The following is a 25268-nucleotide window of genomic DNA, read 5'->3' on the forward strand; positions in this document are numbered from 1 at the left end:
ATGGAACCTCCCTGTTTTAATGCCTCTCTAGCCAAAATGTGTTTTAAATATCTGCCACCTCTTTTGACGGGTATGTCCTATATCTGTTTTGACTGATATCTACTATATTTCTGGCCCTCTTTAATTAAAATCACTATATTTCCATTGCTGTGTGCATGAAATATTTATTTTCTTCCATCCACCCAGCTCTCTGCTGATACTCTAAGTATCTGTCCAAGTAAGATACTGCCAACATATTGTTTTGGTTCTACAAAAATTCACCCTTCCATAACTTGTACACAGAAAACAGTACATTAATAGAACTGCACTAACAGCTGCTTAACTTGTGGCCTATACCTAAAAGTCACCTGCAGCAATGGCCAACAGATTCACCATGCTTTCCTTCCTGATAATTGCAAATACAGAATGCTACCCCACCCAAAAACTCTCTTTTCAAAAGCAAGAATTCAGCACTAAAAAGTGCTGTTCTGTACAGCAGCAAAACACTAGGGAAAAAAAGTGTTCAGTACTATAATATTAAACAACATACGATGTGCTTAATTCCACATACACTGGTAATCTAATACACTACATTATCAGTCCCTGATGTCCATGGCTGAAGATGACCACCATGTCTCAGTGTGCTCAGAATCAGAAGATAAAGCAAAAGTCATTCTGTTCCTAGAACCAATTATCTTTTCCATGAATTGTGTGCAAAGCGACTGGTAAATATTAGCAAGCCTATATGTTACCCATGTACTACTTAATTTCACTGTTATTTACCTTCCAAATATCTCAAAGGTAAGAGATAGTTTTTGGCTTAGCAGGATCACTATTACTCCTGTACCTAATCGACTCTGCTTGGTCTAACTGCACTTAGCTTCACTCCACTCCTCTACCCCCAATTTCCCCCCAATCTACATTTAAACTTAATTGGCTACAGCCCTGTCATACCTCTCTATCCTCACTAGCCAGTCAAATCCCATACTCATACCTTCAATAACTTTCTAATGCATCTATAAGACTCATTCATTCATTCCTCTACCAACCCACCTGGCTTAAATTATCACAGCTGAGCCATTTAAATGTCATATGTCAATAAAAAAAATAAATAAATTTAACTCACATACCATATCATTCATCTATCACTTTAACTACACCATGATTCTTCTTCAAATCAGTCTCCTAATACTGCTTCTAGCCTTCTTTGTCCTAACCTTCTATCATTTCCACTAAACTTTGAATTTGTTCTAAATTCTTGCAATTCTGACCCTACCGTACCTACAGTCATGTCCTACTCCTCTCTCTGTTCACCTTTGCAATACCTTAATCAAGTATTTCCTCAAATTTTGTCTTTTTCCACTGTTACCTCATGCAGGTTTACACATTTTCTACCCCACAGTTAAAATAAATAAATAAATAAATATATAAGTACAATCAAACATATATTTCACCACTGCCATATCACATTCTGACTGAGTGGAGATATTTATTCCTGTGCAGCTCCCAACTGTTCCCAACAGCACAATTAATCATCTAGCAAACATTTTCCCCCAAACTTCTAGAATAAAAAATTATAACATCAATATTCAAAGCATCTGTAATGAAACTTCCAGCTGTGCAATATGGTCCAGACTCACAGTCCTGATGTGCTCACTCTAACTGAAACCTGGTTAAAATCCACTATCGTGTCTAGAGAAATCCTTCACCTACATTACATCATTGTGTATTAGGACTGCTCACCTAAAAAGGTGGAGGCCTAGCCATACTATATAGTATCACCATACAGGTAACCCCTATCCCAAACCCATTCCTACCTTCTCCAAAGCTAAAATCCTTATATCACTATTTCAACTAAACAGTGCAGAATACATATGTATACTGGTACTATGCATCCCAGCGAACAATACCTCACATGTGCCATTAATGGAAGATATCCTGTCCTGGTCTCCCCATAACATTTTTCTAGAAGTAATCATCCTAGGTAACATTAATGAATTGTCATGGAAATGAAAAAACAAGGACATTGGCAACATACAGACACTGGAACCATCACAATTTGGCTTTCATGCCTACTTAACCTGGTAGACTTCTCTGAGAAGGTCACCAAGGCAATGAACAAGTATAAAACAGTGCATATAGCATCTTGACTTGGCTGAGGTGTTCTATACAATAGCTCACTGAGACATTGTTGGCAAGCTGACTGAACTAGGCGTAAGTCCTTACATAACTCACTAGATTGCTGTTTGGTTCACAGACAGGACCCAAGAAGTCAAGATTGATGTGACCATATCTACCAAGAGACCTGTCACCAGCAGAATACCCCAGAGGTCCATGCTGGGCCTGCTCCTGTTTGGCATCTACTTCTTGGATGTCAAAGCTAATGTTTAAGGCCTCTGGCTCACCAAGTTCACAGATGACTGTAAATTGGGAGCTATTATAGACTTTTCCAAAGACACTAACGTCTTGTAAGTAAGTTTAACACAGACAAATTATGCAAATTCACAACTATAAAACTTCCAAAAAAACAAAAAAAGAGCGATAGCAGATATACTGACACTTACACGAGCCGCTTATAAAACAAAACTTTAATTGTTAGCGCTTTCGAAGGGGCCAATACCCCAACTTCTTCAGACAAGTTTTACAAAATAAAGCCTCATATATACCATCAATTAATTTTTAAATGAATAATTGAGTGATTACCAAAACACTTATTCAATTACTTATTAAAGTTGCAGGTATGAATAAATGTGGCATGTGTCCGCAATGTAAATATGTCAGAGTAAGAGATAAAGTAAGGATTAATGGTAAGGAGTATTATTTAAAAGACAGGTATAACTGTGAATAAAAAGGTGTTGTCTATGTTGCCATGTGTGAAGTGTGCCCCTCTTTCTACATAGGAAAAGCAGAAAGAAAATTAAGACAATGAATTTATGAGCACCAGTATGCTACGAGTAAAGGGGACAATACTAACGCATTAGCCAAACACATTCAGGAATATCCTGATCATAGGTTTACATTTGTAATTCTACAACAAGTTAAAAATTATGTGGGGGTGGGGGGGGGTGGGGGGCATGGCAACTCCATTTAGAGGAGCAAAAGGTTTTATGGCAAATAAGAACATCAGCCCATATTCCTCCAGGTTTGAATGAATATGCCTCTATTAAATGCATTCTTAAACTAAAGGCATTGCGTAGATAACCAGTATATAACAAAATAAAATATGAATTTTAGGGGTACATATAGGGCTAGGTATGAATGTAAAATATAACAGATATTGGTTTCATATATGGTGAAAACCTTGAAATATAGTGTTGTAGCTTTCTGTGAAATAAAATTAATGTAAAACAAACCAAAAAGCAAATATGAAGCATTTAGATATGGGGAGGGTTAGCCATATGAATGCTTATAAGACGCTTGTAATATTTGTTGAACTGTTTATATTTTTAATGTTTAGTATAGCCTTACGAGCCTAAATAAGAAGTTGTATGCATAGTTATATTTAATGGCACTTCATATGTATGCATTTAGCACTAAATGTTGATATACTGTATAATTTTATTGTTTTACATTTAAAAAAAAATATATATATATATATTTTTTATAATTAGACATAAGTTTTATAAAAACTTACATTAAGGAAAACGATGAGCGTTTCTCTATGTACAATACATTCTTAAATATCTGATTTAACATGTATCAAGATTGTGTTTTTATATATAAAAAAGTTTGTTGGAAAGGTTTTAAATGTTATTATGAGAGTTGTTTTAATTGAATAGCCATGGAGTCTTTAAATATTGTAATTGAATAAGTGTTTTGGTAATCACTCAATTATTCATTTAAAAATTAATTGATGGTATATATATATATATATATATATATATATATATATATATATATATATATATATATGAGGCTTTATTTTGTAAAACTTGTCTGAAGAAGTTGGGGTATTGGCCCCTTCGAAAGCGCTAACAATTAAAGTTTTGTTTTATAAGCGGCTCGTGTAAGTGTCAGTATATCCGCTATCGCTCTTTTTTGTTTTTTAACGCAGACAAATGTCTAGTGCCAAAGCCATGGCCTAAAACTCAATGCCAAAAAATGCATTATAATGCCCCTTGGGAAACTGTCAACCCAAGTCAATTACTTCATTGATAAAATGCCCCTAAGAGTCAACTTATTAGTAAGGAATCTGGAAATATATGTTGACAGCAGTCTAACCTTTGACCAACACATAGCTAAGGTAATAATAAAATAATTCTATGTTGCCAACTTATAGGAAAGGGCATGGCATCCAGGTCCAAGGAAGTTACAGTATCAGTCTAATTGGCCCATATTAGACCTGTCATTGAATAAGTGCCCCCTTTGGTATGTATCTAACCAGACACTTACAACAGTTAGAATGGCCACAAAGGTTTATCACCTGGAGAATTCAGGGCATGAATCTGCTGTCCTACACTGATCAACTAAAGGCTCTGTCTCTGTATTCAGTCTCCTACAGGCTGCTGAGAACAGCTCTTGTACTGGCTTCCAGGGTTTCTTCAGACCTAGCTGTGATGGATCTGTTGCACATCTGCAAAACAAACAGCACCAGTAACACTAGATCCAGGGATCTGAACTTCACTTGTGAAATAAACAGAACATGCTAGAGAGGCAGATATGTGTCCCAAAACATCCCTGCACTATTGAATAGGCTCCCCATCCTTGACCCTATTCAAGTGAAACCTTGACAATTGGATTGGAAATTGGAAATGTAACCCCTGTCTGGCCCTCATTTCCCTTATGGACAGAGGCTGGCATGTCCCTTACGGTCAGAGGCCATCAATAAGAAAAGTATTAGCCTGACTAATCCCCCTACAAATACTTAGTTACCTCCCTACTAACATGGCACCCTGTATAGACACCTGTGATACTCGGGACCCAGTGGTTTAGGTGGTTTACTGGCACGACTAGGCTTGTAAGGGCCCTAATGGTCATTAGCCTATTAACCTGTAAACCTATCAACCTGTGAACATACACTGGCCAAACTCCCCTCATTCCACAGACCACTCCTGTATAAATATATAAAACGTTACCTAATGAATTCACTCCCCTACAAGATACATTAAAGTATCCTATACACATTGCACCATAGACTGGATACAGACTATTGATCCCAGTAGCATAGCCCTTTCTGGGACATCACCAGATACTCTCAGTAATCACTGTCCTACATTTGCTTTCCTCTCCCTAACCAAACATTACTAACCCATAATATATAACTGTCAGAAACATCACCAGTTTCAAACCCGATTCATTCCTAACATTTCTACAAGCCTGCAACTGAAATGTCCTGAAGCAAGTCTGAGACCTTCAATAATGCTTTCATAAGTATTCTTAATCATCATGCACCCATTAAAAGAAAATGAGTCAACTTTACACTAGGTCCCTGGTTATTCTTACCCACTAAACAACCAATGACAATAAAAGAGAAGGCCTGGCACATTTGGCAAACCAACAAGACAACAGCTGGTTTCCAACAATCCGGTACCTTAGAAACAAAACTAAAACCCAGATTATCTCAGACAAAACAAAAGAAAAACTGCTTCAACAATAAGCTAGACACTAAGTACCAAAACAGATCTGGGCAGTTATCTCTCAACTCTTTAAACCTAGCAAGCCAACACAACCTAAACTGTATCTGATGAATCTGACTTCAACATAGCATGTGCCTTCATTATCTACTGCACATCTTTTCACACTGTGACTCACCACAGTTCTGATCAGGTCACGTTCAATGTTGAGTCTATCTATACTTCAATTTAAAAGAAATCTCCTAAGAAAACTAAAGATAACTACATCAGCCCCTGATAACCCCCCCCCCCCCAGACTATCTCAGACTGGTTGCAGATGTTATTGCCCATCTTATCTCAATTCTAATTAAGAGATCCATAGAGGAACCACAGTTTCCTACCATCTGTAAACATTTATATATTCTGCTACTACACAAAGGAGGAACTTTTTATGGCAACATTATTTTAGGCCTTTAGAAATTCTGTCTCATGTCTCAAAACTGCTAAAGAAATGTATCCACTCTTAAATTCTTAAACACCTTCTGACCTACAGTCTCCTTTCTCTATCTCAGCCTATTTTTGTTCATCTCACAGCACTGTTACTGCCCTGCTGTCTTTTCTCAGTTCCATCCACTCACACAGAACCAGAATTGTCTTGTATTCTCAGTCTTCCTGGACTTATCAAACACTTTTGGTACATTGTCATATCAGAAACATTTAATTAGGCTCTCACAAATAAGGATCCTGACTGCTGTTCACAGGTTCATAGTTATATACCAGGCTAATGACCACCAGCACTTCTATAAGCCTAGCCATACAGTCTATCCCAATTATGTCCCTGTGTATCATTGGCATTTATTAGGAGGGGATATGTTAGGATGTTTCTAGAGGTTATGTGGGGAGGTACGTTAGTTCTGACAGTGTCTGCCTCTCTCTTGTCAAAGACATGGGGGCCCGACCTGGGATGAATTTCCAATTTCCCATCCATTGGTCAAGGTTATGTTTAAATAGGGTTAGGGACTGACTCAGCTTCGCATGGTTACCCAATAGTTCCAGTCCTGTCTTTCCCACAGAATTCATAGCTGCAAATTGCAACATGCTATTGTTTCCCCAATTCCTATCTCAGTTGGTGTTACCCAAGGTTCTGGTATTCCCCAAGTTTCTGTCCTGGGTCCACTGTTATTTTAATATATTCATCAATGGCCTACCAGCCACACTGTGTCACTCATTTCTAATCCAATATGCAGATAATTCCAGAATCATATTCTGTGCCAGTACCCTCTCAGACCTTCACATAATCGCACAACTAGCCTCTACTACTATAGAAATTTGAATAACTATAGCTTTGCTGTTAAACCCCGCAGAGCCAAACTAATGCTATTATTTGCTAAATATTCTGCTTCTGTCCAAAATCCTTTCTTTATCAAATCACTTAATAGTTGACGACAACTAGAATTCAACATGCATATCCAACAATTGACTAGAACACTCACTAAAAAGGGGTCAACTGTACAGAGATAAAACATATCTTTGTGATTATGCATGGAACAGCCACTGTTTACCTTTTACACTCCCTGCACTTTGCCTCAGTTATCATCAGTAAGCTTTAGAGCCCCCAACTTATAAAATAAAAATAGTCATTCAGTAAAATAGCTAAATTTGCTACCAATTTATCTTAACATAACTTACCATTGTACAGCACTGAAAAGTGAATTCTGTCTCTGTGTCTCTCCCCCTCTCTTTCTTAAACCTTCTGAAATGTAACCATCTCAGAACTACACACAAAATCCTCCAGTTTCCCAAATCCTGCCTTCCATTTCCTCATTACTCACCTGGTACAAACCCACTTGCACGTTATGCTTCTTGGATAAGTATCTTGCCCTTATAACTTCATCCTACAACTACCGTGGTGACTGTCTGTACAGTAACAATGTGGCTAAAATGTAGAACTCCATACCTGCCTCATTGTATCATATCGCAAACCCCAACCACTTCAAATCCAAAACTAAAGCCCATCTAACTAATGCAAAATATTCCATTGCTTAGGATCCCAGGGTAATCTATTCTAGCAACTATAATCAGCTTAAACACATTGACAAATACTTCTTCCATGCTAGAACACACCAACACCAGCTATACAAGCGTTTTCTGCTCTGTCCTCATTCCTTTCCTTATATAGGCAACCTCCATTCTCCAAACGGCAGACTTATTCCTAATATACATTTTATCCAACAAATGTGGTCTGTCTTTACACTCTAATTTAATCAATACACTGTCACTCACTGCGCAATCTCACATTCATCCCCCCTTTCCATAGCACAATTCTTAGTCTCACAGTCTGTTTCTTACCGTATATACTCTGTCTGACCTTCATCATATTCACTTCCTCTCCATGAACTCTGGTGTACTTGAAACCTTCTGCTAACAAAATGTGACTATATTTGCAAATTGTGTAAACCATTGAATATGCTTACTGTTACCGTACTGGTAATTCTGTCATATTCAATAGTCCACTGCTCATGTTATAAATCTGTAAAAAAAAAAAAAAAAAAAAATAGAAAAAATTATTTGTTGTCCTTCATACATCTATTTCCTTTTTATTTGTAATTAAGTAATATGAAATAAATCTCTGCATTATCTTCCTACCAGTTATACACTGATACTATGAGTATGAATATGTTATGCACATTTTAAGGTTGTAAATATGCTACTATAATTGTCTTTTGATCTTTTCTCTCCACGCCTCAGCTGGAAATTTTTTTTTATCCCAGTGAACAAAACCAAATAAATAAATAAATGGCACTAAATAAAAACATAAAAAGAAGGCAAAAGTACCTGAGCTCATGTACATTGGGCCCAGTTGAAACTAGACATAATGTACTATCAAGCTGTTTCTGTTTTATAGACAGTAACTGTAATCTGCATTCAGATTATGGTAATTAAGCATTTAATTCTGCCTTCTGGAGTGGTAGGATTTGTAACTGTTTCTGCTTACTGCAGACAGTATGCATTTGTTTTTGCCAATTTATACCTAAAATTACAATGTATTCTGATAGTGAATTTTCCATCAGTGACTGTTTATATAGCATGTACTGGCTCTGAACAGGTTCTGGTTACTGGCTGCTGGATAAAACTGCTTTGGTTTCATTTTCTGTTCTTCTAGAGTTCTCTGCTGATGATGATTATGGGGGAGTTGGAACCATCTGAAGGTAAAATAAGACACAGTGGAAGAATATCCTTCTGTCCACAGGCTCCCTGGATCATGCCTGGAACAATTAAAGAGAATATAACATTTGGGCTTCCTTATGATGTACAAAAATACAAAAATGTCATTAAAGCATGTCAGCTAGAAGAGGTAAGGCAATGTGTTTGTAAATACATGTAACAGTAAGAAATCATGGATGAAGCCAGTAATGGGTATTCTTTAACTCAAATCACTACTTCTCACGCCTTCATTAAAGAATGCCCACATCACTGGTAGTTGTTAACCCCATCCACACACTTATAAAATGTTATAATGTTAGTATCTACTCCATGTGCTTTCACATAAAATCAGTGATTACTCCTGACTCGTAGGACTGCATTATAGATTTCTACATTGTAATCAAGACAGTATTTAAAGATACTGAACAGATTGAGAAACAGATCCTAGGTAATAATTAATGAAATAAATAAAACAACTGTGCACAGATATGCACATTCAGAATGCTCAGGTACACTTAATAACACAAGCTCAATTAATATGTTTACATGCCATTGCAAAAAATGTAAATCAGGCATGTTCAAAAGGATTAAATGCTGTACATTAGAATGAAATGCCTAAGATTAAGCAGCAGGGATGATTATCCCATAAATGCAGTAATGTAGTCACTTTACAAGTATAGGTGGGTGGGTAGGTAGGTAGATAGCTAGAATTATGTGTGTGTGTGTGTGTGTGTGTGTGTGTGTGTGTGTGTGTGTGTGTGCGCGCGCATGTGTACATGTGTGTTTGTGTGTGTGTATGTGCACGTGTACGTGTGTGTGTGTGTGTGTGCCTGTGCATTTGTGTGTGTGTGTGTGTGTGTGTGTGTGTGTGTGTGTGTGTGTGTGTGTGTGTGTGTGTGTGTGTGTGTGTGTGTGTGTATATATATATATATATATATATATATATATATATAGATATATTTATACATATGTTTTGTGTGTGCATATATATATATTTTAATATGTGGGGTTTGTTCATTTAAACAAATGGGCACATGACTGATGTCTGTTTAGTCAACAGTATTTGATTGACATAAACAGATGGTCGACATGTGCAATATCGACAGTCGCTGGGTAGGGGTCTATGCCCTTTCCCTGGGGATTGTGCAACTTTGTAGATAGTATATGTAATTAGCGGGAGGGTATGCAGGAGGCTTGACCCCTGCAAAAACAGTGGCTTTTGGTTCACTTGCTCAGGGGTTAATCCTCAGAGCATGTGCAATTGTCATCAGCATTCCATTTTTCGAGGTTTGACTTCAGTCTTGTATCTGTTCAATGTAAAGTACTACATCCATACATATGTGTGTGCGTGTGTGTTTGTGTGTGTGTGTGTGTGTGTGTGTGTGTGTGTGTGTGTGTGTGTGTGTGTGTGCGCGCGCGCGTGCGCTTGAACATATACATATATAGGTATATGTGCTGTCTAATTGTGTGTGTGTTATTTTCATATTATGGTGTTGATAAGGTAGATCATTTATAGCCTAGCCTCATGATCCTAGTTAATCAGTACACTATGGCATGAGTAACTAGTACCTAATTTTGTCCATTTTCATTTAAGATTTGAGGGATTCCAGGTTTTTCCGTACCTGGATGTTTGGCTCCCTACTGCCTCCATTTGACTGTGTATTGTTAAAGCATAGGGCTCTTTACCCTAGTTGTGTCTGTCCTCAGGGATCATTGTAAACTATGAAAAGTCTAGTTTAGAGCTCATAGCAGTGTTTCAGGTCAAAGGCTGCCATCTGGATACCGTTTCGAAGAGAAGAAGGTTCAGAGAACATGGTCACCATCTGAGGCCAATCTCTACCTCAGTCTCTTGCAGATGATAGTGGTCCTCTTAGTGTTGCAGGCCTTTTAATATTTTTCCTCAAGGGTGTAGTCTTGGTCCAAATAGACAGTATATCTGTGGTTTGATTTACATTTCACAGGAGCATGTGCATTTAATTGAAGGTCTTGATACGCTCCCAGTGACTATTTCAGATCATGCTCTAATAATAATGAAAATAATAATACAGGGTAATGAAATAAAAATGAGACACTGGCACTTTCCCACCTGTCTGTTGAAAAGAGAGGAATTTAAGGAATGGGCAGTGGAAATTATTCAGGAGCTATCACAGAAGATAAAAATTTATTCAGAAAATATAGCTAAAGAGTGGGATAAAATTAAAGTGGATTTAAAAGTAGGGTGGAAATAAAAAAGAAAGGGATTTATGGTTAAGAACTAACAAGAATTATTTAAAGGGACTGACAAATGTTAAAGTATTGCAGAATAAAAGGAATCTCACAGAACAAGAAGAGGAACTGTTGCAGAATCCTAGACAGAAAATAAGGTGTTATCTTGATAATATGCATAAGTTTAGAAAGATTGCTCCTAAGCAACTGTTTTTTTTTTTTTTGATAACTCGAGAGAACAAAAACTTTCAGCACAACTCATGGAACAGAAAGTATAAATGGCTGTCACTAAGCTTAGGGAACCTATAACAAGGAAGATAACAAGAGATCCAGCAGAAGTATTAGAAATATTTCAGAAATTCTATGAAAGTCTGAATAAAGCAGAGAGATGTGGAAGTTAAGAAAAAGCACAAATGGAAGTGTTTATGGAAGATTTAAATATTCCAAAGTTAGAGGCATATGAAGCTCAATTACTAACAATTAGGATAGGAGGAGATGAGATGCAAATTGTGAGGTATAACCAATCTACAGGAAAGTCTCCAGGAATAGATGGTATTCCTGTGGAAGTTTTGAGGCTAGGAGGGAAAAAAATGATAAAGATCTGGAAGGTTTTCTTTAACAGTATTTTAAGAGGAGGAGAAGAACCAACCTCCTGGAAGAAAGCAGTGGTAGCTGTAATACCTAAAGAGGGTAAGGATCCATCAGCTCCAGCGCAATATTAAACCATAATTATAAAGTGTGTATGGTAATAATGGCTGAAAGAATGGCAAAAGTAATACCAAAATTGATAGATATGGATCAGTGTGATTTTGTGGAGGGAAAGAAAACGTTTGACAACATAAACAGAACATTGATCCAAAGGGAAGCAGAATGTAAGAAAATAGCAATGTTGTTGTTGGGTCTTGGAGAAAAAGCATTTGACAGAGTAAGCTTGGACTTTATAAGCAGGGCAGTAGAAGCACGTGCATTTCCAGATAAAGTTATAAGGTTGATTAGGAGGCTATATGAGGGATCAGAGGCAAAAATTAAAGTGGATGGGGTCCTCTCTGATAATTTCTACCTAAGCAGAGGAACCAGGCAGGGGTATCCTCTCTCCCCTTTGTTATTTGCATTATATTTAGAACCACTGGAAAAGAAAATAAGGGACTCAGAAATTTGAGGATATAATTGGTATGGTAGTCAAAAAAGATGGTTGTATTTGCAGCTGATATTATTTAATATGTGATAAAACAAGAAAGGGGCATTATAGTGTTGTGGAACATTTTGAGACAGTTTCAGATCTTTTCGGGATGCAAAATTAATAAAGTTAAAACAAAGTAAATAGTGGTAAATTATTTACCCACACACAAATTGGTTCTGCAGTATCTATATTTATGGGGACATGATAAAATGAAGTATTTAGGAGTATGGATTAAAAATGATACCGGTGTGGCAGCAAAGGATATTTAGGAAGAGACTAAATAAAAGATGATACAAAAAATGAGAAAATGGAAGGTCTGCTATATGGATACTAAGATACAAGTAGTTAAAATGTTTTTAGTCCCTTTAGTGTTATACAAAGGTCAGGCATATTTTTATCAACCAGAGGAGAAGTTCTGGATAGCAATTAATAAAGAGCTGAAGGATTTTCTTTGGGAGGGTAAGATGACAAGAGACAAGTGAGATAAGCTGATTCTTCCAATAGAACAGGACAGATTGGGATTACTCATTTTGAACACAGTTAAGGCTCCTTCCTATGCATAACACAAGCAGAAAACTATAATTCAAAGTGGAAAGAGATGATGATGAAACAGGGGGGAAGGTCTAGAAACAAGGAGAGACTGAGATTTTGAATGCAGACCTTTAAGGAGAATAAAAATAATCATATAGAATATTATATTCATAAAGTAGCAGAATGTATTCTAAGATCTAAGTCAACAAGGGAATGGAGAAAGGAGTTTATGCCAGTAGGGATGACTGCAATTTGGGATGCAGACAGTAGGCAAGAGGAAACTGGAATTTATTGGATAAAACTGGAGAAGGAACCTAGTTATTGGGAGCAACTAACTAGAGAGGGAAAGATGATAGAATGTGAAGATGCCAAGAATTTATTTGGACTGCAGGTTAGAGATTGCCTTCCCTATCAAGGACTGATATCAGAGTATAGCCAAAGAGAAAGAAATAATGGGGGATCATAAAGGAAAGACCAGCACTGGTAGCATTTTTAGAAGATTCTGGAACAAAATCTGCCATTAAAAATCAATAATTAGTAGAGCATATAAAATATTGCATGATAACTATAAGAACCAATCAGAGGAGGTTAGAAAGGATTAGTAAGAGAGAGATTATATAAGGAATTCAGAAGTAAACAATTAGGGAATATATGTTTGTCTCCCAAATATGTAGCAAAGACTAGAATATTTAGGATCTTTGCTTGGAAGTGTTTACATAGGTATTTTTATACCCCAAGTAGACTCCAAATAATTTTTCCTCAGGTAGACAGCAAATGTTGAAAGTGTGATGTGGAAGAAAGAGGTAACTGGCAATATATTTTCTGGGAGTCTAATGAGTTGGCAGACTTTAACAATTCCCTGCAGAATGTTCTGTCAGAGATACTGGGTGAGCAAATTGGTGTAACTAGGGAAATGATTTTTTGAGCTATGATACAGAATTAGAATTGCCTAGACACAGTAAGGCCTTGCAGTGCCTAATTATGGTGGCTGCCAAAAAAGCAATTGCTAGAAACTGGAAATCAAAGACTAAACCAACTTTACTGGAAGTAGTGACTATAGTAATAAAAATATAACAACTGGAATTGGGATCTGTAGATAAGGGTAGGAACAAATTACACTGGAAAAAATTGGAATAGTCTGAACAATGCATGCAGAGGAGGAACAAGGCTTAAAAGAAGGCATGATTTGAATGACCTATGTAATGTTTTATTGACAATGACTGGATAGATTATAAGTGATGCATAATGTTTGCAACTAACATGGGTGAAATGTATAATGTATAATGTTTGCAATACATGATAATTTAATAAACATGTTTCTTGTTAAAAAAATATGCATGTGGTTTGGTACCTAAACAAGTGGGGATGGGGGGAACCCAGTCTTATCCTTTTTGTTGGAAAGCTAGGAGAGTGTGGCAGTGGGTGATCTCTCAGCAGTTTCTGGTTGCAATGCACATTCCAGGGAAATCCAAAATCTTGGCAGGCAGTTTAAGCAGGATTATCCTTCTTTCTCATGAGGGCCCCCTGAATTTAGACATAGTAGCCCAGATTTTCGGACACCTGGGCACATCTTGCTGTGATCTATTTTCCACCGACTGCAACATGAAGTGCAGCAGTTTTTATGCACTGGTTCCTCCCAAGGGACAGTCACTAACGGGAGTTCTTGATAAAGATATATTAACCAAACACACCCCAGATTACCCCCATAACGTATTAACTTAAAAGAAACACACACAGAACTATGTACATCTTGAAATAATGAAGCATCACCCTCCTAATTGGAACAATTTTTCCAAATTGACACCTGCATACATGGGCATAACCTAACCTAAATTAAAATTTTATATGCAAATATGCATGCTACAGCCTGTGCTCCTATTTACACTAATTGTTGTCTGTTCTTGTCTTATCTTTATTCCCCTCCCAAATGTGAAAAACAGCCTGTATGTTTTCAGAAAGCATTAACTTTCTGCCTTAAAAAAGTGTTCTGCTGGCTTTAATTGTATACCAGTCAGTTTGTCTCCATGTAAACTTAAAAATAAAAAGTGCAGCTGCCCTCAGCTGCAGATTTCTCAAACTGAACATTTATTTGCTAAACGGAAAATTTTCAATGCATTCAGTGCTCTCTTATGTACTTGCTTACAAACAAACTTATTAAATTAAGCTAATAGCCTTAATCTAGACATTCACCTATGCAAAAGTAAGGCAAAACATATCAACTCTGCATATATTAAAATCTATGTACTTTTACACTTTATCCCCACTTCAACAACCTAAGGTCACATCATATTAACATAAACATGCTTTTGTTCAACCTTTCTTTTCCTTTTACATTGTAATTTGTTTCGGCAGTGCAGGGGTGCAGCAGATAGCTTTGTCACCTCACAACAAGAGGTTCTCTGGTTCGATTCATGGATGGGGTGTCTTCTGTGCAGAGTCTGCATGTTTTCTCTGTGTTCACTTGAGTTTTCTCAGGGTGCTCCAGTTTCCTCCCCAAGGACATGTATCCGGAGTGTTTCTCCCTGTGCCTCTGCTGAAAATGACCTCTGTCCCAGACGGCTTTCCTGGAAATCCAGTGTTAAATAAATAAATAATGCCTACATTTCTAAAGACTAAAAAAAGGGAAAAAAAGCACTTGTTTACTTTAGTATTATTATCACATTCAGCAGTAATTGAAAATGCTTTACTATATGACACAATTTATATCATGAAATATTTTATACAAACACTGTTAAGAACAAAAATTGTTTTACTCACAGTTAGTTTTTCCCTTTCGTCTTACTGTCCTTCAAAACATTAATGACATGAAGTGTGGTATACACTTTTCAGTCCCCCACAAGTTTAACAAAATCAACAAAAGTCCAATCTTTCCATTTTTTCTTGCAAAGCCATATTTCACAAATGTGAACGATGCTTTATAATCTCATATTTATTCACTTAATTTCAGTGTTGCTGGTCTTCAGCCTGCTCATCTTCATCTCCCAACCCAAGACTCTGATTCAGGTCCAAGGAACCCTCAGTTCGTGTCAGCTCCTCTGCTTTTTTCTGTCTCTCAAGAATTTTTCTTTGGAACTTTAGAAAACTTTTGATTTTCCTCCTTAGCCTGTTCTGCATCTCTGTCAGTTTCTTTTTTTTCACACTGGGAGAGCTGACTTTAAGCTGTTGATTAGTGTGCTGCCATCTTGGATGTCACTTAATTTTCCATCCATCCATCCATCCATCCATCCATCCATCCATCCATCCATCTATTCATCCACAACCCCGTTTTCCCATTTTTGCACATGGGGTTGAGGTGTCACTTTAATAGGGACAAGCATCTACAGCCAGGGTTTACACCATCGGGTGGCTATCCCTGCTGCATTAGTTCATCCACACCAGATACTCACACGCACACTCACACTTATGACCAATTTAGAGTGTTCAATCCACCTACTGCATGTCTTTCGAATGTGAGAACCTGGAAGAAACTTAGTTTTCCATTTTATCCCACTTATCTAAAAGGTAATTAATTTTGGTCCAGATTCCAAAAGAGAGAGAGATTCCAAAAGAGTTGCTTTCTGTGCAGTGTAACTCTGCCATGATTCCAAAAGACTTGCTCTTAGTGTAAATTGCTTACTTCTGTGTAATGCCTACCTAGCAACAGGCTTACACGAGAGGCCATATTCCAAAATACCTTCTCTTAGTGTAAATAGGTCACTTACATGGAGAGCAAATCTTTTAGAATTGATCTCTTTGTTGTTAATGGTTGTTAAAAGGAAAAAATATGTATTTGGTGCCAGATTATATATGTTTTCTTAGATTAAAAATGTAAACAGTAACACATTTCATTAGATGTGTAGAATGTATAACTATTTTTAATGATATAGCAGTATTACTATTGCCGTACTAGATCCTTGATAAGCTGAATTACCTTGTTATAAAATAGAACTTTCTGTGCAGTCTAGCAGCTGTTTAAAAATGAAAGGCAGATTACATTTGTGTTTGAAGTCTCGTTATCTCTGTGCTGCTGTCTATTTCTTCGTTTTTGTCTGAGATTGTTATTTGGCTTTCACATCTGTTAAACCTCTGCTGAGTACTGAGCCAGGACTGCTGTTCTTTTCTTTATTTGTGTCTGTCACTTTTTTTTGGTGCTGGCATTACTGGCAAAATGGCACTGATTTCTACTATTAAACCGACTAAAAATAAACAGAAAAATTATGTTACACATTCTAATAGAACTATAGCAGTAGTAAATGCATAACAAGTGAATTGACAATACAAAAATTGTTAAATTTATATCAGAAATTGGCTAGTGAAAAAAAAAGATGAAGAGAGACGCTATATTCATAAATATCTGTATAAATGATATAAAGCCCTAGTTAGGCAGGACTTACTGAATTAACACAGACCATTGCAGAGAATGGAAAATACTTTTCTAACATAAATAACAATAATACATGAATAAATGAAACATATAGAGGTCTGCTTCACCACTCATTACAGAACATATTCCACAAATCTACAACATGTGATATTTCATGTGTCACATACCAGTGTCCTGTATATATATTGTGGCATAGTGGTGGCTGCTAAAATAGTTATTTGGTCCTTTAAGAGAAAGACACAGATAAGGCAGGAAATGAAAGCAGGGTGCAGTTGCATTTTGTGAAATAAAAGGGACATTTCCAGAAATGGAGGCAAGTTCCAGGTTCCTAGCTTCTTTACTGAGAGAGTGTTGCACAGAGGAGTCTTAGAAAGTTAATTATTTGCAGAAAAAAAAGTATTGCTAGAACTTAAAGAGAAACAAGAACTGTGATGTAAAAGGATTGTCCTTGCATATGTGGATTTAACCAAACTATAGAGTAAAATGTGAAGCTGTAAGCAATGTTTTCACTGGCCAGTTTGTGCGATATGCTGCTATCACACATACACAAAAAGTTTTTTTCTGCTTAGACTTGAATATAACCTGTAAAACATTTCCGTTTTATTTTATCTTATGTTGACCAGCTTAGTGCCACTAGGTTTATGGCCTCTTTTCAGGGGAGTCCCAAGGTGGTATTTATACTAATAGGGTAAATTTGGATATTTTTTATTGTGAGCCAATTTTTTTAGAACTTTGACTGCTTTGAGATGTTTTATTTTCCCTGCCTTTACAAAGAAGCACTTTTTTTATAATAAAACTAAACTTCAGCTTGGAAAACTGTATCTAGTGACCAATTCTTTTACAGAAGAGTTTACCATTTATATATATATATATATATATATATATATATATATATATATATACATATAAATATATATATATATATATATATATATATATTTATAGGTTTACTATCATTTTTGTGAACAGAAAAATAAATGCCGTTCCCAAGACCGGCTCACAATAATGAAAAACACCACCACTGTTAAGGCACAATGTCGAATCAGCTGGGGCAAGCCCCTCTGCACCCCCCACCCCCCCTGCTAATTATATATTCCAACTCAGAGATCGCACTGCAGTGAGGAAATGGATGAGTTTCCACACCGCACTGTATCATGATCTCCGTATGGTACATCGGGTTCATATCAATGAATGCACAGTGCATTTGCTGATATAAAATTTTGAGCACAGAAATGTTCAGCAAGATGGACATTCATGGGTTCATAGGTGTGTACTAGGCTAATGGCCCTGGAGCCTTTACAAGCCTAGCCCATAGGATTACCCTGGCACCGTGCCACCCAACCTTAGTTCCTAGTGCCTCTGTTGAGTAGAGCCACTGGAGTGATCTCCGGCATTCATTTTCTATTTCCCATCGACTCATCAAGATTTCTCTTGAAGAGGGCCAGTGAGGTGCTCTACTTGACATGTATGGATAAGTCTATTCCATAGCATGGGCAGTTTCTGGGTTATGAACCTGCCCCTCCAGCATGTTCTGTTGATTGTGGTAAAGAGGTTGAGGTCTCTGGAGAGTGTGGTGCGAAGGGATTGGGATTTCTTTAGATGTAGCATTTCTAACAGAGCTGGGTCAGACATGGCTTTGTAAGTTGATCAGATATCGCCTCTAAGTAGGCAATATGAGACAGAGAATCCAAGTTTCAAATTGTCCATCTGTGGAACATCTCCATTCGGAAACTGATATTAAACCATATATATATATATATATATATATATATATATATATATCTGTATATGTATATATGGGTCTACCTGAAAACACCGAACGCTGACAATGACGACAACGAGATAACTGACACCGGAAGATCGACAACAGAGATGACCGACATGTTAAGGTAAGTGTGTGATAGTGACGGATGTTAGGGTCAGAGTGCGGGTAAGGTAAGTGTGCGATAGTGACAGACTTTAAGGTTAGGGGCAGGTTAAGTGAGTTAGGATTAGGGTGCGGGTAAAGTAAGTGTGCGACAGTGACAGACTTTAGGGTTGAGGGGGTTAAGTGAGTTAGGGTTAGGGCGCGGGTTAGGTGAGTGTGCGATAGTGACGGACCTTAGGGTTAGGATTTGGGTTAAGGTTAGTGCATAGATAGTTGTGTATGTAAAGTTTAGTGTAGGTTTGTAAGTTTTTAGTGTGCTTGTGTTGTGTGTGTGTTTTACGGAAAAGGTATTTGTTTTGTTTTGTTGATTGTCGGGATTGTGGTTTGTCGGGCATGTGAAGTTTCGTGTTTTTGAACTTTCAGTTTTGTGTTGTCGGTTGTCTCGTTGTCAGTGTTTTTGAGTGTCTGTATTTTCAGGTAGACCCGTATATTCATATATATATATATATATATATATATATATATATATATATATATCCGCGGTAGTGGTGTTGCGGTAGCATTGTCGCCTCACAGCAAGACGTTGTCCCGTTTGATTCCCAGCTAGAGCATCTTCTGTGTGGAGGCATGCGTGAATGGGCATGCCTTCATTGAAGGTTGTGCATCAGGGCTGGTAACTCGGCATGTAAAAATCCACTACCAAACATTAGCAGACCGGAGTTCCGCTGTGGCGACCCCTAACCGGGATAAGCCGAAAGACACAACAACATATATATACACATATATATGCTTCTGTTCGTACCATCAGTCACTGACTGTAATCTTCTTTTATGAACTCACTGCAGTACTACTGAACTAGTTATGTTATTATATCATATTTTTATGAACTCAATACTCATCTTAATCCTAAACATGCTGCATTTCAGCCTCCTTACTCAGCATTCTCCCTGCTGCTGCTACCTCTTATTTATTTATTTATTTATTGACATTTGTTAACCGGGTTAGTCCAGCTGAGCTTGTGGACCATTTTCAGTGGAGACCCAAGGACAAAAGTTCCAATAATACAAAATATTTAAATACAGAAAGCTGATAACAAATACATTGACGTGTTCAGAAAAACAAAATTAAACATCAGTAATTATGTCTATCCTAATTGATTACAGTAGTGATTTATATACATATTTACAGAAAGAGTTTGTTCCAAACAGATATAAGTATAAAGTAGGAATAAGTGTCCTCAAGTAGAGGAGATATTTTGCTATTGGGGGGTGGGGTTCTGAGAGGCATACCCAAGGAGTGGAGAGAGGAGTTAAGTTGGAGCTAGAGAAGGACAGATTTTGGAGCTAAGCAGGTGGAATTTTAACTTTTCTTTAAAGTAGGATGGGTGGATGATGGAATATATGTCTCTAGGAAGTTTATTCCAAGTTTGAGCGATGGAGTGTTTATATAGGAATTTGCCTACTGATTTTTTTTGCTTGGTAGGTGTGTAGTAGTTGCTGATTAGAGGTATGAAGAGTACGCAAAGGTGTGTAGCTAGAGATGAAGGAAGAGAGAGCAAGGGAGGATGAAGGTTTATAGAGAATGAAGTGTATCATTAGAAGTTGTGATAGCAACAGTAGGTGGGGGAACTCAAGCCAGTGGAGGGATGTAAGGGGTAGGCAGTGATGATTATTATATGGAGAGTTTGTGATGAATCTAGCTATCTTATGGTAAGTTTGTTGGAGTTTGTTTAAGGTTTTGGCTTGAATGTTGGTGAACACAGGGGCAGCATAAAGAAGGGAGGGGAGGAGGAGAGCTTGAGCAAGGGAGAGTCTAGCATTTGGGGTTAGAAATTTTTTGTTACGATAAAGTAAACCAAGTTTCTGTTTTTTTTTTTGTTTTTTTTTTATGTACTGGAGAAGGTGCATATTAAATTTGAGTTCATCATCGATGATGACTCCTAGGAGTTTAGTATGAATATCAGGTTTAATGATTGTGTTATTAGAGGAAGTGATGGAGAAGGAGGATTTGTGGTGAATAAAAGAGTGGGGAAGAAACAGGAGTTTGGTCTTTTTTGTGTTGAGGATGAGCAAGTTACTGGTTAGCCACTATTCAGTAGATGAAAAGGTATGGTGAGTGAGTATCTGGAGGTTAGTGATGTCATCAGCGATGGAGAGGAGAGTTGAATCATCGGCATATTGTATGAGGGAGGATTGTTTGCAAGATGAGTGGAGGTCATTAGTGAAGATATTGAACAGGAGGGGGCCCAGGATGGAGCCTTGGGGTACTCCTGTTGGGACAGGTAGGAATGGGGAAGAGGAAGAGAGCCATTTAACAGACTGTTGCCTGTGGGATAGGTAACTGGAGAACCAGGAAAGGGTGGAGGAAGATAGGTTGAGACTAACAAGTTTAGATAAGAGTAGGGGAATGGGAAACAGTATTAAATCTTTGGAAAGGTCTAGGAAGATACAGGGGATATGTTTGTTGTTGTCTGTGGCCTTAGCAATGGTATGGGTGAAGGATAGGAGGGCAGTAGTTGTGCTGTGGTTGGGACGAAAACCATGCTGGGTGGGGGTGAGAAGATTATTTTGGAGAAGGTGTTTTAGTAATTGTGAGTGGATGCATTTTTATAGAATTTTAGCGAGGGGGATAGAATATCTATGGGACAGTAGTTAGATGGGTCAGTAGAGTTGCCACCTTTATGGATGGGAATAGGAAAAAGGATTTCAAGAGGGTAGGTACAGTGGCTTCCTGGATGGATCTATTGATTAGTATGGACACTGGGAAAGCAATGGAGTCAGCAGCTAGTTTGAAGAAGGTAGGAGGTAGATTATCAGTGGAAGGAGAGCAGGGTTTAAGCCTTAAGTAGTAGAGATCAGATATAAGAATTGGGAACAGGATGTAAGGTGAAAGGGTTATTGTTAGGTGGGTAGGAAGCGGTAGGTTGAGTTGTAGTGTTACCATTGGATGGTAAGCGTGCCTGAATGGTGTCAAGAACGTGTTTATTAAGTAGGATGGCTGTTTCTAGATGGAATGTATCAGGGTAGGGGGGATGGGTTAGAGGGGCAGCCAGGAGAAAGAATTTTATTTATAGTTGACCATAACTTCTGGGGATTGGGTTTGCTGTTAAGTTGAGCAGAGTTGAAGAAGGATTTTTTGTCAGCATTGGATTATTTCTTTGTAAGATTTCTGAGATATCTATAATTATGAAGCAAGGGTAATTCTTTAGTTTTGGTCCAGGCTTTCCAGGCTTGGTCTTGTTGGATCATAAGGGACTTAGTGTCTTTGGAAAGCCAAGGAGTGTATTTGGATTTTATTCTTATCTTTCTAGAGGGAGCAAGGGAGTTCTGGGTATTTAGGAAGATGTTATTGAAACTATTAACTGCTTCACTTGGAGGGATATGTTTATGGAATGACCAGTCAGTGGAAGATAGAATAGAGTTGAATTAGGTAATGTTGAAGTTGGAAAGTTTTCAACAGTCTCTATAATGACTAGGTTTGGGAGGTTGGGGGGTATATCTAAGGACAGAGATGGGTAGGTGATCACTAAGCTGATCTGGTAAAGTAGTGGGGTTGTAATAGAGATTAGGAGTATTGGTGAGTATCCAGTCAATGATGGAGCTAGAGGTTAGATTTTTATGGTATCAGGTGGGGGAAGTTATTAGTTGATGGTAACCATATAGATTTATACTAAATCGAGAGGAGTCAGTTTTAAGTCTGGACCAGTCTAGGTTGACATCACCTAGGATGATGGTTTCATAGGGAATATTATGGCAGAACCAAGATAGGATTTTTTCTAGGATGGGCAGGTTGTTTCCAGGAGAGATATATATGGAGGCAATAGCTAGTTTTTTGTGAGGGTTGAGATGGCAGTTTACGACTAAGAGTTCTGCTGGGTGGAAGTCAGGGAGGGCTGCAGAGAAGATTAAGAGGTTTAGGCTATTTGAGTGAAAGATGGCTACACCACCCCCTTTTTGGGGGCTCTATCTGAGCAGTAGATGTTATAGCCTGGAGGAAGAATTTTGTTGTTAGAGATATGAGGCCTAAGCAAATTTTCGGATAGGCAAAGGATGTGAGGGGTTGTGTGGGCTATCCAGACATGGAACTCAGTGATTTTGCTAGGTAAACTTTTAATATTTAGGGAGAAAATGGTTATGTGATTAGATATAGTTGTGTTCAGTGTAGGAGATTGAGGATGGTCAGAGGACGTTGAAGAAGAGGTGGAGGTGGAGTATAGGGGAGATGGGTTTGTATTTTGAGAGGGGGAGGGGCTGGGGTTAGGGTGGATGCCACCAGATATGAGTAAGTTATTAGAGGGTAGAGAGAGCAAAATGATATAAAAGTGCAGCTTGTATAGTTTGGGTTTAGATTTGTAGGTAGGAGGGAGAGTTTACAGTTTGGTTAGCTTACGAAGACATGAGTTGGGGATGTTAATTAGAGCTGGGGAGATATTACAGAAGGATGGTGTGAAATGAGTTTCAAAGTTATTGGAGGTGGGAGAGTACAGCAGTGGAGAAGGAAGCTGAAAATTATATGACTTTAGAGTAGTCAGAAGAAAGAGGAGAGAGATGGTACAGATAAGGTATTGCATGTCTGAAAGGGGGTAGAGGGATTGTATGGGTATACTATGAAGTTTGACAAGAAGAGATATCTAAGAAGTTATAGAGGAAGTTGATTGTGAGTCATTAGTGGGAGAGGGAGAGGAGGGAGTGGATGGTATAAAGGAAATTAGAATGGGGATGGGTGAGAATGGGGGTAGGGTAGGGGAGCGAAGTGAGCCCGAGTGAAGCGAGGGTGAACAGAGCGAGGCCTTCATCTGGAACTGAGGATAGTGCAAAAGCCAATCAGTCAGTACAAACCAGTTTTAGGAGGAAGATTGTGGCCATGTAATTAAGTGAGAGAAAATAGCAAAGGGATTGTGTGGCAGTAGTTCTTTGTAGGTAAAACAAGGAAATTAACTTTACTGAGAAAGGGTAATGTAGTAGTTTTAACAGGAGTTATACAAATAGTGATGTTTAATAAACAGTTGGGGTAATTTGGTAATATGGCAGAGTTAGGGAGAAATTGCAGTTTTACTTTTAAGTGTTTTTCTTTTTATATTTTCTTTTTTCTTTTTTTTGGGGGGGGGGCTGGGGTTCCAGATAATGTGCTCACAGTGGGTAGGTTTTCCTTAGTTTACAATTTGTTTTAATAATCAGGCTGCAAATAGAGTAAGGAAAACTTAGGTTTCTATATCTTATTTAAAACTTAGATAACTGCAAACTTAAACCAAAACAATGAGGCAAGGTGTCTGAAGATACTGGTAACCAACAAAAACAGGTACAGGCACCAAAAGGAGGTCCACAAAGTCACATACCAAGCAATAGTCAGAAGGAACAGCCATTTATTCAAAATATACATGGAACACTCCCCACAGCGTTTTCGTCAACAAGACTTCTTCAGATGTATGAATAAATGCATCACAAGCTGCTACTTCCTCTTTTATACCTCATGATCCCTTAATTACAGAATTGTTTAATGGGTTAAAAACTAATACAATTAAAGAAACAGATCACAGAAACAGTTTAAAACCAACCTAACATGTTCCTATATAAATACTAGTACATCAATACATGAATATATGAATATACAAATATATAAATATAGGAATAATAGTATTTAAATATATAAATATAAATGCTTAAATGTGTATATAAAAATATATATAAAATGCATTATGAAATTATTTAATCAAAATAAATTACATAAATAAACTTATATACTAAAGTGCATGAAGTAACATTCACCTAAATACAACATGAGTAGGCTAGACGCATATAAATTTCATGAAATATATATTAAAAACCTATTGCGACATTGTTATAAAACAGAGACCACACAAGTCACAATTTTGCAGCTCTCATTTTCAATATAGGGGCAATAGATAAATGTTCATTAAGCCCCGTGGTCCTATTGGCCTCTAAAAGCAGTTGCCAATATAATTCCCTTACCTCAATCCTGGTCTCCCAGGGACCCCCCCCTCACATCCTGGTCCATCTTTTCAAGCACAAAAAGCCCCCATCTTGCCTGTGTGCATGCTAAGTTATGTTTGTAAGTGCATTGTTATTATCTTGTGCTCTAATGGCATTGAGATGTTCGTAAATCCTTCTTTTTAATTTACGTGTAGTTTTTCCGACATAAAATGCTGCACACTGTGTACATATAGCTAAATAAATCAAACCTTCGCTGCAACAGTTGGAAAAGCTATCGCTTTTAACCATATAACCCCTCTCTGCAATACACACTGAATCCTGATTTAAAATAAATGGACACTGGACACAAAATGCACACTTGTAAGTGCATATTCATTTTCTATGGGCTAACTTGTAATCTCTTTCCAATAATTCCTTTAGGTTCCTTCCTTTCTTG

At 37.5% G+C, this 25268-nt stretch overlaps 1 protein-coding gene across 2 annotated transcripts in view; it reads left to right on the top strand.

The window, feature by feature from the left end:
* Positions 1-25268, top strand: part of CFTR (CF transmembrane conductance regulator) — a 1712697-nt gene that overhangs the window by 1039982 nt on the left and 647447 nt on the right. For both annotated transcript variants that reach the window (XM_044088720.1, XM_044088721.1), the window contains one exon: positions 8695-8886. In XM_044088720.1, the coding sequence (XP_043944655.1) occupies positions 8695-8886 (192 nt within the window). The remainder of the gene's footprint in view (positions 1-8694; positions 8887-25268) is intronic.

The sequence above is a fragment of the Protopterus annectens genome, chromosome 11.part0 (assembly GCF_019279795.1).
Source record: "Protopterus annectens isolate FY-2018-M chromosome 11.part0, PAN1.0, whole genome shotgun sequence".
Classification (NCBI taxonomy): Eukaryota; Metazoa; Chordata; order Ceratodontiformes; family Protopteridae; genus Protopterus; species Protopterus annectens.